The sequence below is a fragment of the Ceratotherium simum genome, chromosome 12, assembly GCF_057802395.1.
Source record: "Ceratotherium simum simum isolate JZ-2026a chromosome 12, ASM5780239v1, whole genome shotgun sequence".
Taxonomy (NCBI): Eukaryota; Metazoa; Chordata; class Mammalia; order Perissodactyla; family Rhinocerotidae; genus Ceratotherium; species Ceratotherium simum.
In genome coordinates this window covers 69,206,149-69,223,005 of record NC_141911.1, presented here as the reverse complement: position 1 = coordinate 69,223,005, position 16,857 = coordinate 69,206,149, and the positions used below count along the sequence as shown (strand labels likewise).

At 45.9% G+C, this 16,857-nt stretch overlaps 1 protein-coding gene across 3 annotated transcripts; it reads right to left on the bottom strand.

The window, feature by feature from the left end:
• Positions 1-894: 894 nt before the first annotated feature.
• On the bottom strand, positions 895-12,733 carry CASP6 (caspase 6). 3 transcript variants are annotated; one of them, XM_087437747.1, is made up of 7 exons: positions 12,715-12,733; positions 7,441-7,483; positions 6,791-6,937; positions 6,014-6,090; positions 4,751-4,926; positions 2,160-2,319; positions 895-1,519 (listed from the first exon to the last, which is right to left on the bottom strand). In XM_087437747.1, the coding sequence occupies exons 2-7, from the start codon at positions 7,467-7,469 to the stop codon at positions 1,281-1,283; spliced, it is 828 nt and encodes a 275-aa protein (XP_087293873.1). In that variant the 5' UTR covers positions 7,470-7,483; positions 12,715-12,733; the 3' UTR covers positions 895-1,280. The 3 variants fall into 3 exon arrangements, with proteins under 3 accessions (XP_087293873.1, XP_087293872.1, XP_087293874.1); XM_087437746.1 differs by lacking the exon at positions 12,715-12,733 and adding an exon at positions 12,305-12,372; XM_087437748.1 differs by lacking the exon at positions 12,715-12,733 and adding an exon at positions 11,977-12,109.
• Positions 12,734-16,857: the final 4,124 nt, after the last annotated feature.

Below are 16,857 nucleotides of genomic sequence, written 5' to 3'. Positions count from 1 at the left end.
AAGACAACTGTTATAAACAAAATTCAGTTGTGTCCCTATTGCTTCCACAGCTCAGACTTGATGGCATTTTGGTGCCCAGATGTGTAGGTGCCAATGTTATTGCATCCTAACAAGAGGATTTTATTCAAATTAAACCCTTTGACTAATCACATTCAAGGAAAGAAATGTTTTTTTTTGTTTTTAGAGCTTTTTAATAACATCAGCTAATTTCTCTTAGGTACCCCGAACTGTGTAATCTTTGCCTAGAGGCCGGCCCAGTGTTCATGAGGTGTTCACCGAGGGGTGATTTTGGTAGTCATTAGCTCTTGAGAGTAGAGCCATGGAGAGGGCAATGCCTGAGGTAGGGGGTTAAAGGGAAGGTAAGATGGTGACAGTGGACCCCATCAGGACCACAAAAAAGCTGTCAGTGTCTCCCTAACCAGAGCATATAGTGCACTGAAGCTGAAATGACATATGGAAACGGTTGCTTTTGAACTAGCAACTCCCAAGCCTCAGTTATCAAAGCCCAGACATTTCCCATCTTCATCCTCTAGGCAGGTTATTAACAAAATAGTGCTCACATTTAGTATATCGTACTAGTAAGCATTGAACCTTAAAAGTAATATCGATTATTCCATTAACGTGATGTTCTGAGTGGGACTGACGACGCTGGACAACAGAGAGTCACCTAACAGGGAAGACACTGACAGAATCAGGGTTTGCAAGGGCTTAGCCTGTACTGACAAGAATTAACCGTCTTATAGTTCTTCCTCAGAATGCCATATAATAGTTCCTGAAGGCTGATTTTTTTTTAAAGAGTTAAAAGTCCTATACAAAAAGTGATCATTCATATGTAGATGAATCTATATGACCAAGTGAAACAAGCCTACTATAAACTACACACATGAATAAGAATGTGAATTAGAAAAATTTAATAAAACATGAATTCCAAATATGAAGGGGAAACAACTAATTCTTGGGTTTCCAAACCCTTTAAAGACATGATAAACTCTTGTAAAACACAAGTTATTGGCCAGATAGTTTGAGTAACCCTGCAATTTACTACAAAAATTAAGTATTGCAAATGCTTGCCGATTTGTGTTTATAGTAATTCCCTGAGGATTTCATTTCTACACAGATCAAACCCTTTCACCTCGTCCAATATGAACTATTTTTTAAAAAAGTTCTCATCAAACCTAAAAACATCTTAAATTGCTGTACCATAAGCTTCAGCCTGTTGATACTTATGTAAAAAGGGAAATCTATTTTGAAGACGGATACATAAAACAAAAGAGCTCCTCTCACTTCGATTTTGGGAGGAAATGCAGCTTTTTCGTTAGCATCGAGGCAAAGCAGGGAACTTGCTTCTTTCCAATGGCGCTCGGGTCCTTGCAGAAGTCCACTCGGCGCTGAGAGACCTTCCTGTTGACCAGTGTGAGGAGTTCCGTGAACTCTAAGGAGGAGCCGAACCTTCCCAGCATCTCACACAGATCCTGAATGTACCACGAGCCTTGGACAGTCTCCCGGTGGGAATAATAACCTGAAAAATACAGGAGGGAGAAGAACACTGAAGCTTTCCGGCTTTCCGTTACTGTGGCTGAAAAACACCTTTATGATTCACTGTTACAGAAGAATAAGTTCCCAAAAATCCTTGGAGAAGACTAAGATGTAGCCATGATTCAGTTTTTAAATTTTCTCTGTTGACTATTCTCATTTGGGAAAAGGGATTCATTCTATGTACTTTCCTCCATTTCCTAAAAATTCCTAAGCTAGGAGCAGCCAGGCAATGATTTTAAGAGACACAAGATGAGAAAGAAGAAAAACATATAACTGTTTATTGCAAGAGCAAAGAACAACTGTCATCAAAATATTTTTCAATGGAACTTTCCATGAATGTTACCACAATGACACTCTCACCATCAGTAACTGATAGCAGGCTGCTAATATTCAATATAATTAGACTTGTAGCTTTACTTAATAGTTCTCAGGAATGATTTTTCTATAAGGTATTTTATATTTTCATATATCCCTCTGTGCTATGCGATCAAAGAAATCCATTCTAACCCTCCGAGCTTAAGGACTAGGGCACTATGTCCCAATAGAAAGACCTGACCCAAACCAAGCCAAGGGGAAACTTACAGGAATGTAGCCAAGAAAGCCAGTTATAAACATCCACCCACCTTCTGCAACAGAGTAACACATGAGGAAGTCAGCTCCGGCTGGCAGCGTGTAAACAGAGGCCGAGTCCACCTGGGTCACGTTGGCATCTAGCCTGTCTGTCCCATGGTCCACCACGTCCAAAGGAGTGACGGGCACATCGTGCTGGTCTCCCCGACAGGCCTGTGAGACGAGGAGGAAAACCACCTCCTTTACTGACCTACTCCTCCTCCCAGTGCTTCACGTTTACAGTGATGGTATAGTTTATGCCATACGTGTGTCGTGTGTATCGACATCAGTAGAGACCACATTACAGGCACTTCAAAACAATGCATTCAGGTTTAGAGCAGACTAAAGTTGCCAAAGTTTCTTCTCTACTTATGTTTCCTTTTAGTTCATGTTAAAAAAAAAATGACATCCCCAACTATACACCAAATTATATGGATTGAAAGGTACACTGTAGGGGAGAAAGCTGCTGTGGTTCTAAAATTTCCAATGGATTCACCACCCCATAACACCAAGAGTCAGCCTTTCTTTTAAAAGCCATGGGACTTGCCTGGGTGTTTCTACCTCATCAGGTCATGCATCCCAGGTGGGCCAGCCACTGGCCTGGGACCCTGCCCCACTGAGGGACATGTGTCCATGCGCCTCCTTCCCCACACTCCCACTTCACAGAAGGGTCTCACATTCTTACCCACTAATTCTCACTCTCACAAAGGATGATATTAATTCTACTCTGAAATGACTATTATGGGCTGAACGCTGTGCCCCCTAAATTTATATGTGGAAGTCCTAACCCCTAATAACTCAGGAGGTGACTGTATTTGGAGATAGGGGCTTTCAAGAGGTAATTAGGGTGAAGTGAGGCCATCTGGGTGGATCCTAACCCACTATGCCTGGTGTCCTTACAATTAGGACACGATGTGCACAGACGAAAGACCACTCGAAGCCACAGGGACAAGACAGCCACCTCCCGGCCGAGGAGAGAGGCCTCAGAAGAAACCAACCCTGCTGACCGACACCCTGACCTCGGGCTTCCAGCCTCCAGAACTGTGAGGAAATACATGTCTGTTAGTTAAGCCCCTGGCCTGTGCACTTTGTTCTGGCAGCCCTTGCGAACTTAATACAGTGAGCGAACAAGACTCTGTTGTAGTATTATAAGTAAATGGTTAATTCTAAGCTCTAAAAGGAACAAAACGTCCCGAGTGATTTCAAAGTTATCAGTTAAATAGATGATCCCTAATATCCTATTTTCACAGCGAGACCTTAATCTCACTTAGCACTATCAGGCTTACATTCAGACCTTATTTTCCACTGTCTCCCTAAGTATAACATAGAACCTGGGGACCTGATGCCATCACTCACAAGGAGAATAAAAGCCCGCCTTTACCGAGGGCTGCCATGTGCTAGCGCTGTCCTCAGGGTTTCCATTTGTCAGGCTGGGGCATGTCATCCCCACGAGCTGTGCTGTGGCCCCGTCTCACAGACGAGGAATTGAGGCATGGAGAAATAAAGTAAGGGGCAAAACCTATTCCACCTTTGTGGCTGTCCTCCCACAGCCACTCATCAGACATTTCCAATTCACCGTCTGTGACAGGCTGGCCACTCCCTTTCTCACGAAGCAATCGTGTCATCATTTTCCTGTTTTTTCTCCTCCTCTGGCCCACCCTCCTCAGCATCCTTCCTCTGCTCCCTGCTCCCTGGTGTCCCTCAGTCCTGCTGTACACTCATTTTCCAGGCTGCACTTGACATGGCTGTAAACTCATCCACTCCCATGGCTTCCATTTCCATCCATCTCCTGCATACTCCCCAGTGTACTTCTCCAGCTCAGGCTGCCTGCCGTAGGTTCTCATGCTGTTATCTCCAACCACTTGTCCCACAGGCACCCCAGTGCCGTTGTCCACACAAGAAGCCAGGGAATCGTCCTTAACTTCTTTTCTTACAGATCCCCCCGCTCCCTCCCCTCAAGGCTTTGTGGCAAGATGTGAAACGCATTCGTGTCTTCCCTGCCCTTTGTGGAAATACAGAACTGCAGCACTGACACATCAGCAATCGGTTCTCTTTTTTGTTCAAAATCCCTATTGATGTGCCAAATGACGCTATTCAGGCCAAAAACTATTTTTATTCCTACTACCAATTTGGCAGGGAGGACACAGCGTCTTGCTTTAAGGGAAAGTGTGAAAGGCTGCAGCACGCTAGGACCAGCACTCTGCATGCCTACAGCCCTCCCACGGCCCCGCGTGCTCCCCAGCTCCCGAAGAACCAAACTGGGTCTGAGCAGGCCACCTGCATCACACTCCACGACCAGCAGATACCTCCTCTGCTGGCTCTGCCCTGACACCGGCCTGGGCCAGGGAGCAGCACGTTGTTTATTTTGAGTCATTTCAAATATCAATCCAAGTAATAAAGGTACTGAGACTCTTTATTATTTATTCTTTATGTTAATAAAGAATTACTACTAATAGCTCAAATTGCAACTCTGATCGACTAGGATTCAAAAAGGACCTTTCCAATTACTGGAGAAAGTTACTTTTGAAATTGGCTTTAGTTCTTTATAAGCACACCTACAGAACTATGGACTCTGTAATGAAGATAACAGCATAGTTGGTCTTACCTGAATGATGAAGATCTTGGGTTTTCCAACCAGGCTCTGACACCTGTCTCCTTTGAACAAGCCAGTCAATGTCTGAATCGCAATTTTGGCGTCATATGCGTAAATGTGATTTCCTTCGCCATGACTCAGGAAGACACACAAAAAGCAGTCAGCATCTATGTGGCTGGAAGTTGACACTATAAAGGCCCCCAAAAGTTCATATACAAATGAAAATAAGATGCTTATTATCTACTTATAATTATTCAATTTACTCATACCAGAATACTTACATACATATGACTAGGGGAGGGGGAAATGTGTTATTCTTATAACAAATGTAAAATATCTGTCATGATACACAACTTATTTTAGTCTTTAATCAAACAATATACCATATTTTATCTGATTTTTAAAAGTCCAAATTATTAAAATTCAAAGTAATAGAGTTTGAACAGATTTCATTCACTTTTGTAAAACAGAATAATGACAGGGAAAACATAAAAGGATTATTAGGGGGAACCTCCTTCAAGATCTAAGTCATTTGGCAATAAAAGTTTCTTTGAATCATCAGAGCGCTTCTCGGAGCAGAGCGGAAAGACCCAGAAAGTGGTACTTAACAATGAATGCAGCACCTTCACGGTATGTCCACAGCACTTAGAGCTCCTGAAGAGCGCTAAGATGTGAGACTGATGTCCCCTACAGCTTGTGAGCAGGGCGGAAACCTGGTAAACAGCTGTCAAAATGATTCCTGGATTAAAGAAGAGCTCTGAGGAAAGCTGGAATGATTATGTAACTATTATAATAGTCCACTGGCAAACGGCTTGCAAATCCATGGCATGCAGCGATGACAATGATGAACGTAAGTTGTTAGAATACTGACTGCACAGCGATGTAGAAATGGAGAACGTATGTAAATCCACAGTATTCTGAAGCCAGTAAAAAACTGGGGTATGGAAGGAGTCCATTAAAAATTACTGCCCAGCATCTGTAGTATTTGCATTTTAGACTTTTACTGCCAAATGAAAAGGTCGTTTCATTGATTTCTAGAGTAATAGACTGTAACTAATGATATGCTAAATATAAACTTCGGAGGCCTAATACTTTGCAAGGGTCTCTTAAATCTGGTGGGTAACATATAAGCAGAGAAGCACGACTGAAACTTATGACCCACGCGAAATTAACTGAGAAGACTTTTTTTCAACAGTTAATTATTTGGACCTGTCTTTCCAGATGAGATAAAGTGCTCAACCCTGTCAAAGGAAGACGAACATGAAAACTACCCACCCTCGTGAATTTTCACCAGCAGTTCTTCTGCTTTAAGATCGTTAAAACATTTCACTTCAAATCCTAGATCTGAAAACCTGGTGATAAATTAAACTGAATATTAGCTTATAAGCTTTTCAAAGTTGTCACATGCTCCTACTTATTTGAGGAATCTATACACATTTTTATGTCATATAAATTGACTTTTCTTTAAGGAGAAAGAAAAAAATATGACAATGATGGTTTTCTTTTTTTCCTTTTTTTTGTGAGGAGATCAGCCCTGAGCTAACATCCATGCCAATCCTCCTCTTCTTTTGCTGAGGACGACTGGCCCTGGGCTAACATCCGTGCCCATCTTCCTCCACTTTACATGGGACGCCGCCACAGCATGGCTTGCCAAGCAGTGCGTCAGTGTGCGCCCGGGATCCGAACCGGCAAACCCCGGGCCGCCGCAGCCGATCGCGTGCACCTAACCGCTTGCGCCACCGGGCTGGCCCCCAATGATGGTTTTCTTGATCACTCAGAGTAGGAAAGAATTTATTCAAAATGATAACTGATTCAAGATAGAATATTGCTGTCTACTATGCAAATCTATTTGTAACAATGCAAAGCCTGTTAACATTTAATAGAACAGGGTTAGGAAGAAAACTCAGGCAATTCTTAAGGGAGGCTGGACCCAACGAGGCCCATCCTCGAACACTCTTGCTCTGTTATTTCATCAGCGCGGACAAGTTTTGATAAGTAATTCTGTTACCGCTTACATATCTCATCATCACGACACGTAGATAAAACTACTACCTGCGCGTGAGATTGTCTCTGTCTGCGTTGGTGCCGCGCCTGTCTGGCAGCATTAAGTGCCAGAAGAATCTCTCATGATTGAAGATGAGAGCAATTCCTCTCCTTTTGTGGTCCATTTTGTACTTTTCTGCCGGGTCAAACATTTCTCTGTTAATGAAAAGTTTAAAAACATCCCTTTAAGTCACATTAAGTAATGAGCTCCTGCAAGCCCAAGGCCGCTATGTGTAAGGTAGATGGAGATCTGCTCCTTCCTCCTCCTCTGCCAGGCTGACGTGCCGCTGGCGTGCCCGGGCAAAGTCCCGAAATATCCCTGTACCAACTGGTAAACAGCGGTGTCTGGAGCACCACCCCCCAATTCCGGGGCATGGGTCTCCCCCCCGGCCCCAGGATCCAGCAACCATGGACACTGGCCTGGCCCACGCCCCAGCCCTGGGGCCCACGCCGTACCGATTCTCAGATATTCTGAACATCACTCTTGTGCCACCAGGGCAGCCACCAGCCTGCCTATCTACAAGTCCCTCCACAGATGCTAAGCCTGACGCCCTCAGCTCCACTCCGCAGCTCCCAGGCCCCCTTCTTGCTTTGATTTCTCTAGGCTGATCAGGACCACTGAAAGGAGAGAGCTTTAACAGAAAAGAGCACAGTCTTACCTCTTATAGAAGGCATCTGTTTCTGTCATGTTTTCTTCCTCACCTATTAAAAAAAAAAGTTGATTTTTGTTAACTTACTTTTTGACTTATGGAAGTAACACAGCAGGAAGTCCCCTCTGCCTCTGACTCCCACACTCTGAGGCCCTTCTGTTTTGCTTAGTTTAAAAGTCAAAGTATGTGCAAAGAAGAAAAAGGGAAAAGGAAGGGAAACTGCTTCCCAATTAACAACTCAATTCTTTCTTACCCCCAGCTCTTACTGCAAAACAGCAAAGAGTATTATACAGAGAAATGGAGAAAATACTACACAAATGCGTTCACTGCAAAATATGCTCAGAGTAACACAGTTCTGTGATCATGGAGCCCAAAGGAAACAGGACATTGCTTTGTTTTGCAGAAAATGTTTTTACAAATATTCTCTGAAACAGAAGGACTTCAGTCATATAGAACTGAAACAGTGTGTGGTTAGTACTGGATTACTCTACGCCCAGGAGGAGGGAGAAGTCTGGGGGAGGCCAGGACGGGGCAGGGCAAGGGCTTAGATTTCAGATCTCCTGAAGGACACATCAGCATTCATCACCCTACGATGGGGACCCTCTGCTCCCCACCCGGGACCGGGCTTCCCCAGCCTTGGGACAACTTTCACGGAATCCCTCTCTACTCCCTAAATGGTGCTGTGCTACAGAACTTCCTGTGACGATGCGACTATTCCACGCCTGCTGTCCCATATGGTAGCCACTGGACACACGTGGCTGCGGGGCACTTGAGATGTGGCTAGTCCAACTGAGGAACTCAATTTTTAATTTTATGTAATTTCAATTTAGATAGCCACATGTGGCCAGTGGCTTCTGTACTGGACAGCACAAGTCTAGCATCTTCTAAGTTAAAGGCCCATATACCCATGAATCCGTTTTTACCTGATAACAGATTAGAGGGGAGAGAGAAAGTAATGAATAAACAGATCTTAACAGGATAGCAAGATGCCCCTCTCAGCTGGTCTTTGAAGGGGGAAGACACCTACCCATCATCTCCTAGCCAAGAGGGTCCTGTTCCCCTCTCTCCTAGAGTCTCTCCCTGACATCCAACTGTTCGAACCTCCTGCCTCCTCCTGACGAAAACCCACCCTGGGAGTGAGGGTCGGGCGGGGAATTAGGCTCAAGTGCCCTTACCAGTCCCCTTCAGCCTTTCCTCCTGGAGTTCACCCAGCACTCACACCCAACCAAGCCCCACAGAGGCGTCCCCTTCCAACAGGCCTTCAACCAGTTCTTACCAAACTTTCACATCAATTCCTGGCCTGGGTGATGAAATGCAGATGCCTGGATCCTAACCCAGACTGAGGAATCAGAAGCCTGGCAGAGGTGACAAGCAGCATTCTGAACAGGGCGACTTTTACTCACACTGAAGTTTAGGAGGCAAAATCAACCTCTTTAATGCTTCCTCCTCATCCTCCCAAGGTTTCCATCCCACTCCACACACTGCTCTGCACGGAACTTCCTACTCCACACACCGCTCTACTGATATACTTCCTACTCCACACACCGCTCTACAGGGGCACTTCCTACTCCACACACTGCTCTACTGATATACTTCCCACTCCACACACTGCTCTGCACGGAACTTCCTACTCCACACACCGCTCTACTGATATACTTCCCACTCCACACACTGCTCTGCACGGAACTTCCTACTCCACACACCGCTCTACTGATATACTTCCTACTCCACACACCGCTCTACAGGGGCACTTCCTACTCCACACACTGCTCTACTGATATACTTCCCACTCCACACACTGCTCTGCACGGAACTTCCTACTCCACACACCGCTCTACTGATATACTTCCTACTCCACACACTGCTCTGCATGGAACTTCCTACTCCACACACCGCTCTACTGATATACTTCCTACTCCCCACACCGCTCTACAGGGGCACTTCCTACTCCACACACTGCTCTACTGATATACTTCCTACTCCACACACCGCTCTACAGGGGAACTTCCTACTCCACACACCACTCTGCAGGGAAACTTCCCACTCCACACACCGCTCTGCAGGGGAACTTCCTACTGCAATCACTGCTCTACAGGGGAACTTCCTACTCTACACACTGCTCTGCTGAGGCAGTAGAGGGATTTCTCTCCTTCCACTTTCAAATGTGTTCCAGGATCTACTGCCTCTAATAACCCCACCTCCTGTCTTTAAACCAATTATATTATAAAGGAATAGAATAACTCAAACCAAACACATTAAATCCATGTCTCAAGGCCAATCACCTCCTTCACCCCCAAAAACCCGCTGAGGTTGGAAAGCGCCGAGTCTCTTCCGTAGTGCATGAAGTAGTTCGCAGACCCAGCAGTTCGCCTCCTCCAGCGTTTGCACCATATTGGCTTGTAAGCCTGAGGCAGCGTGAGGGCCACCCGGCAGAAGCTTGGTCTAACGGCTGGTAACCAAACTAACTCAAGTCCTTGAGGGTGAAAGCATTGGAGACGTACACTCCATTGGGTCTTTGCAGTTTGTTTTTCATAGTCTAAGGAAGGAACTTCCAGTTCTTCCTGGCTAGATGTAATTTAAGATGTGCATTTGGGTTGTCTCAAATATTGCCCTCAGCTTAGTCAAGACCTATAGATTTAGGAATGATAGCTAGTTTTAAGTAGCTCAAGATAATCTGTTAAAATGACGTTCAGGGTCCAGCCCGGTGGCATAGTGGTTAAGTTCTCACGCTCTGCTTCAGCGGCCTGGGGTTTGCCAGTTTGGATCCTGGGCGCAGACCTACGCACCGCTCATCAAGCCATGCTGAGGCAGCATCCCACAGAGAGCAACTAGAAGGATGTGCAACTATGACATACAACTATCTATGGGGGCTTTGGGGAGGAAAAAGGAAAAAAGGAGGAAGATTGGCAATAGATGTTAGCTCAGGGCCAAGCTTCCTCAAAAAAAAAAAAAAATCACATTCAGTTTCAGTTAACAGATATGGTATCTCAGTGAGGGATTTTTTTAAAGTTTTTTGTTGTTTTGTTTATACTATGGATGTAGAAAGAAACTGGGCTCTGAAAACTTTAGTTCTGATCCTTGCTGGCTCTAACCTTGACTCTAACATAAACGTACATGCTGCATCCTGCAATACCAGTGAACGACCAGGTCCAGCTGCCATTCCGTTCTAGCCATTTGTTGAATCAGAACAGAAAGCCCTGGAGATAGATATTAGAACCTCAATTCCAATACTTTCCAGAGTGAATAAGTTTTACCCAGGTTCCAGAGAAAATAATACATCATGACTGTCACAGTCACTCCAAGCTGTATGGACCAAGCAGACAAGCTTTCAGGAAGGGTGCCCTTTAACCAGTATCATTATACTGCATGAATACAAATAAACTAGCTAAAAGGGTTATGGCTTTGCTGGCAAGGGGAAAATAAATTTTAATGGAGGAGACACCCTATACAACAGATTTATCAATTCCTGTTCATCTGCAATCTATTTATCAAAAATGAGTGGTCATTAGACCCGACTCTTGCCCTCTTCTCACCTCATTGCTTCTGATTTAAGCAATCTTCCTTTCCACCACAATGCCACCACCACCTCTTTGCTCCTCACACCAGTTTAATTCTTATAAAAACAACCGCTCCTTGTTTCTCCTCACCTTAATGTGATAATCCCTCCAGGTAATCCTACCAGCGACCATCTGTTGATGCCCTGGCACTATGGAAACTTCACCTCCCTCAGCTCCACAGCCCCATGAGGCAGGGACAGAGAAAGTGGGCCAGGCTTGTCCAAGGTCCGCGCGGTGGCGGTGGCAGAGAAAGCCAGGTCCACCTGTGAGGTCCACGGTCTCTGCACTCGTCACCATGCTAAACCTCCTCCCACCAGAGAGCAGCCACCTTTCCAAACTAAGTGCTCCTCTTCCCAACCTCCTTCAGGATCTATGGTCGGCGTCTTCATTCATGCAGCGGCTACGAAAATCTACCCATACTCCCTCCCCCAATCTGTTTAATAACCCTGTATGGAGTAACCCATGTCAGGCCTAGAAAACACTGGAAAAGGGGCGGGTGGAGAAAACAAGGAAGGAGCAGGTAGAAAAAGGACAGGAAGCGATGAGAAGCGCGCGCGCGGAGGGGCGTCACTAGTGACCCTTGCCCGCTTCCCACCCTCACCGCTCTCAGCGAGCAGGGTCACCGCTACAACGTGCCTCGGGGGCGAGGCTCGTTCTGTGCCGCAAAGAATAAAAAGCTCTGAAGTAAAGGCACTCTGCACCGGCTGCGCGCGCTTCAACCTTTTTGTTTCTCTTTTACTACAGCCAGTCTCGAAGTTTCTAAACCGCACCAGTAATACAATTAGCGATAGGGAAGAGTGTTCCACAGCACGCGTGCAGCAGTTCACTGTGCAGAGACAAGCTGCTGTGGTTTTAACTCGCACCCACAAGTGGCTGCGGGTCCCCGCCAGGCCTGACTCCTGGCTCCGGGCTACGTCTGGGCGCCCCGCGGGCGGGCCGCGCTCCGGTGACGACCGCATGCAACCACTTGTGTTCACTTTTTACTTACAAGTGAGAAAACAAAACAAGATCCAACGTCCCAAAGCCAACTTTCCAGGCGACCGGGCGGGGGGCGCCAGGAGCGCCAGCCTGTAGGTCTCCACGGCCCGACGCCGGGCAGAGATCGCCGCCCGGGGACAAAGGCGGCCGGGCACGCCCTGCGACCGTCGCCGCCCGCACCACAAGGAGGCGGCGCCGAGGTCCCCGAGGGGCTTTTCGGACCAAAAAGCCAAGCTGCCGCCACGGACCCGAGGGCTCCCCTCCAAGACCCCAGCTCCTTCCCGGCGCCGCGAAGTCCCCGCGCCCAGGAGCCCGCCCGGCGCCCCCGGCACCCCTACCTGCAGGGCGGCCCCCCAGCTCCTCCGGCCCCGCCGAGCCCCTCTGCCCGCCGGCCGCCGCTTCCTGCCGCCGGTCCGCAGCCCCCGCCCCTTCCTCCGCCCCCGCCCGCCGCCCGCCGCCCTCGGGGCTCGGGGTGGCCGCGCCCCCGCCGGGGCCTCCGCCGGGTGAAGGCGCCGTCGCCGCTCCCGAGCCGGGGGAGGGCGCGGGGACGCGGGCTCGGCCGCCCGGCGCTGCAGAGACGAGCCCGGCCCCCGGGAAAGCCGGTTGCCATCCCGGGGACGAACGGCGGCCGGGGAGGCACCCCGCGCAGGGCCCGATCCGCGGGGCGCCGAGGCAGGCCCCGTGCCCGCCCCACTGCCGGCCCTCCCACTCCGTCAGAGGTCGGGGCGTGGTGCGCCCTCTGTCCCACCTGTAGACCGCTCCCCAGCGAGTCACTTTATGGGACTTGTGATCATTGATTCTGAACGCTCTTTGTTTACACAGGGATTCGGGCCAAAGCAACTAGAAGCAACTCCAGGATTTCCGGTCTGGGCTTCACAGGGAGAGCGAATTCGAGGACAGAATCATGCAGAAATTCGGCGCCCGGATGTTGGGGTCTACAGATGATGGCTTTTCTTGAGCCAGAGCATGTTGTCCTCGCCCATAAATGCTGTCCAAACCGGGCTAATCGGGTGGACGGGGCGCTCAGCGCTGGATTTAATCGAGCTCCTCCTTGCGTGGTTGGCCATTGCGTAAATTTGCTTCAATGAACAACTCTTTGGATGAAAAGATTGGATGACTGGATGAAAAAATGTGTTAAGGCACCCTTTCTAATACATTAAAATAAGTATAAGGGATACTTAGGATTAACTATAAGGGACCCGTCTTCTATAAATATTACCCTATTATTTGGGAGACAAAAGTCTAACGATAACTTTTCCAACATGTGCTTGTGGTTCGGAGAAGTCTTGCTTGGTCGTTAAATAGAATATGAAACCAAAGGAGAGGATTTTACCCACCCCGTTTTCTGTTCACTTCTTAGTAACTTACTCTGCAGTTAAGACAGGGAACAGCAGTATCTCCCTCATGTGGTGGTGACCGTGGAGCTAAATGGCTGTACTCAGAGCAGCCCACCTTGTGAAGAGCTCAATATATAATTGTTTTTACCACAGTCTGAGCTCCCTAAAAGCAGGACTGGCCTTGTTGGTTTCCCCGTTGCAGAGCCCATTGCTCAGCACGCAGGAGGCGCTCACTAAATATTTACCCACTGGGTGAGCATCAGGGTTTCAGCCTTTGCTCTCTGGACTTTATCCAGCTGTAGTGAGTTATCTGACCACCAGAGCTTCCTGTTCTTTTGCCTAATTTTCAGGGTCCCCTCTGCTTGAGTCCTGAAAGCCCTGCCTCTCTAGGAGCAGAACCCAGTTGGCTGATGTTCCACTTATCTGAAAGGAGCAGATGGAAGGAATTTATTTTTTCCTCAAGCGTCTTGTTATCTCAGAATATTGTATTACTTTCATAGCGTATGTGGTTATATATTTTGTCTATTTTAAGACATATAAATACAAACCATTTCCGGATACTTATTTCAGAATTATAAATGTATAATTTTAACTGTTTAGAGCAATAGCTGTCCCCCCAGGAGTGCGTTTTAAGCTATCCTTAAAACAGGAAAGAGCCTGGGATTGGGAAACAGCCTGCCGAGTTCTAACTCAGGCTCCACCGTCTTATGAGCAGTGAGGCACTGGACAAGTAATGCAGTGTGACCTCTCCCGGCTTCACGTTCTTCTCTGTAGAATGGGGACCAAACTTAACAGTTTTTGAGACTAACTGCTGGACTGCTGAAACAGTACCCAGCCCACGGTAAACTTTCAGTACATGTTATTTTTAGCTACTGAAAATTACCTAGACCAGTTCTCAAGCTGTGGTCTCTGAACCAGCAGTATCAACATCACCTGGGGACTTACTGGAAATGCAGTCTTGGGACCTACAGAATCAAACCTATCAAATGAGAAACGGGGGGAGGGGGGGTGGTGGAACAGCGTGTTTTAACAAGCCCTCCAGTGATTCTGCTGCATACTCATGTTTGACAACCACTCACAGTAGAATCCTACCAAGCTCTCTCTTCCTTCTCAAAGAGCCCAAAAGCAAATCCATATTACTAATAAAGATATACTCAAGACTGAAAGTTAACTGACAGGATGGGTTGATTCTTCCTATACACGAATAGTCACTTATACGGAATTTACTGAAACTAAAGGTTTTGGCCAACTGTCACCTACCTTAGGAATGAAATATGTGGAATAAAATTAAATTCACAGATGATTCTAAAACTTAAATTTTGGTCATTTTTGTTCAGTGTTTGCCCCAATTAACCTGTTTTCTCTTATATAAATTCCTACACTTAAGAAAACTTGAAGGCCAACAAAAAAATGTGAAGTTGTCAGCAAGGAGACTTTTTCGATGTTTTGGAAACCTAATCAGCCTGAGGCAAAAAAGCATAACATCACATGACTTTTATGCAAAGATGACACTACTGATCCTGTTTTAGTTACTTTTATTAATAACTCTTATTTAGTTATTTTTCATACACTGGTTGCACCAATTCATTCTTGCTCTTTTACTTATGATTTGGACAGATGGCTGATTTTGTAAGGTTAAGCAATGAGGAAAAACAGCAAGCTACAGGGGCTACTTCAGTTATTATAGCCAGTCACTACAGAAGACTTGAATGAATATACTGCATGTAATATCTGTGAATTTAGAACAATGCAAAGTAGTATATGTGGAAGGATCTCACCTAATAGGTTTCATTCTACTCCCCAAAGTTACTGAAGTCAGTCCACTAAACAGAACTGTTTTTGTAGAGACTCTATTGTCTTCACTTCGTAGATGTTATTCTTGTTTTGTACCAGGATAAAATAAGGACCAATCTGACCTGATAATCTTGTATTTCTATCAATACTGATAGAAATACTACCCTTTCATTTTAGGGAGAATTAGCTATAAACAAACAAAACAACTTTTTAATCAGTATTACCAGTCTAGACCAGTCTAGGGGTTCACTGAAGGAAAGCCGGCTCCTGAAGATGTGTTTAATTTGCTTTTGCCCTCATATTTCAATTGTCTTCATTACAGCTTCTCTGTGCCTCAGTTTCTCCATATATGAAATGAATACAGCCATATCTGTCCCTGGAAGAAGTGTGTCAAAAAATTTTAGAGAGACAGGCATTCAAGACTTGGAAGCAACCTAAGTGCCCATCAAGGGACGAATGGATAAAGAAGCTGTGGTATATATACACAATGGAATACTACTCAGCCATAAGAAACGACGAAATCCAGCCATTTGTGACAACATGGATGGACATTGAGGGTATAATGCAAAGTGAAATAAGTCAGAGGGAGAAGGCCAAATACCGTATGATTTCCTTCATTAAGTAGTAGATAATAACAACAATAAACAAACACATAGGGACAGAGATTGGATTGGTGGTTACCAGAGGGGAAGGGGGGAGGGTGGAGGGTGAAAGGGATAATTCGGTACATGTGTGTGGTGATGGGTTGTAATTAGTATTTTGGTGGTGAACATGATGTAGTCCATGCAGAAATAGAAGTACAATGATGTACACCTGAAATTTTTGCAATGTTATAAACCAATGTTACTGCAATAAAAAAAAAAATAGAGAGACAGGCATTATTTGAAGGCAACATAGTTTTATTACTTTAAAATATCAATATATTTCTTGTAAAGAGCAGCTAAAAGCTAGTTTTGGGTGTTTTTTTGTTTTTTAATGATTTTATTCTGTGGATAGGGAAAATGCCATCCTTAAAATCTAAATATATGCCCTGGGGTACAGGAGTCAAGTGCGAACTTGTGTTCAGCTTAATACATATACACATACAGAAATAATTATAGGTATGTACATGTCCATGGGTTAATATACATAAATATTTCCTAGCTCTGTCTGCTGGGAGGGTCTAGAAGCAGTGACTCCCCAGTAGCAAGGAGCACATCCAGTGCCCAGATCTCGGTGTCTAAGTTCCATTAGAAGCCATTCTGCAATGAAAGGAACCAGGGCTCCCTGGAGAAGAGGCTGATTCTAGGGCTGGGGCTATATAAGATGAGCCTGGTGGAACTTTCCTACTTTCTTGTTAGAAAAGCATGGCAGCGCTCAAAACTCAAAAGATGGGGCATGTCAGACACAGGAGCCAACCTGACATAACTCCCAACAGCCAAGCTGGAACAATTGAGCAACAAAATAAATATTACCTAAAGTATAAAAGAAATATACATGAGTCCATACTGACATAAATAACTGAATAAATAAATGGGGGGGGGGAGACAAATCTTTCTTACAGAATTCTAAGTACTACATAAAGATACTCCCTCTTCCAGGAGGTAGAACATAATTGTGCCCACCTCCCACGGACTGGACTTGGTGACTGGCTTCCAAAGAACAGGAATATGGAGAGGGAAACATAGTAACTCTACAGTGGAGAAACCCAACTGGTGCTACCTTACCCCGTGTCCAGAGTTAACACACATCCAGCTCACAGCACGCAACTACTGATATGA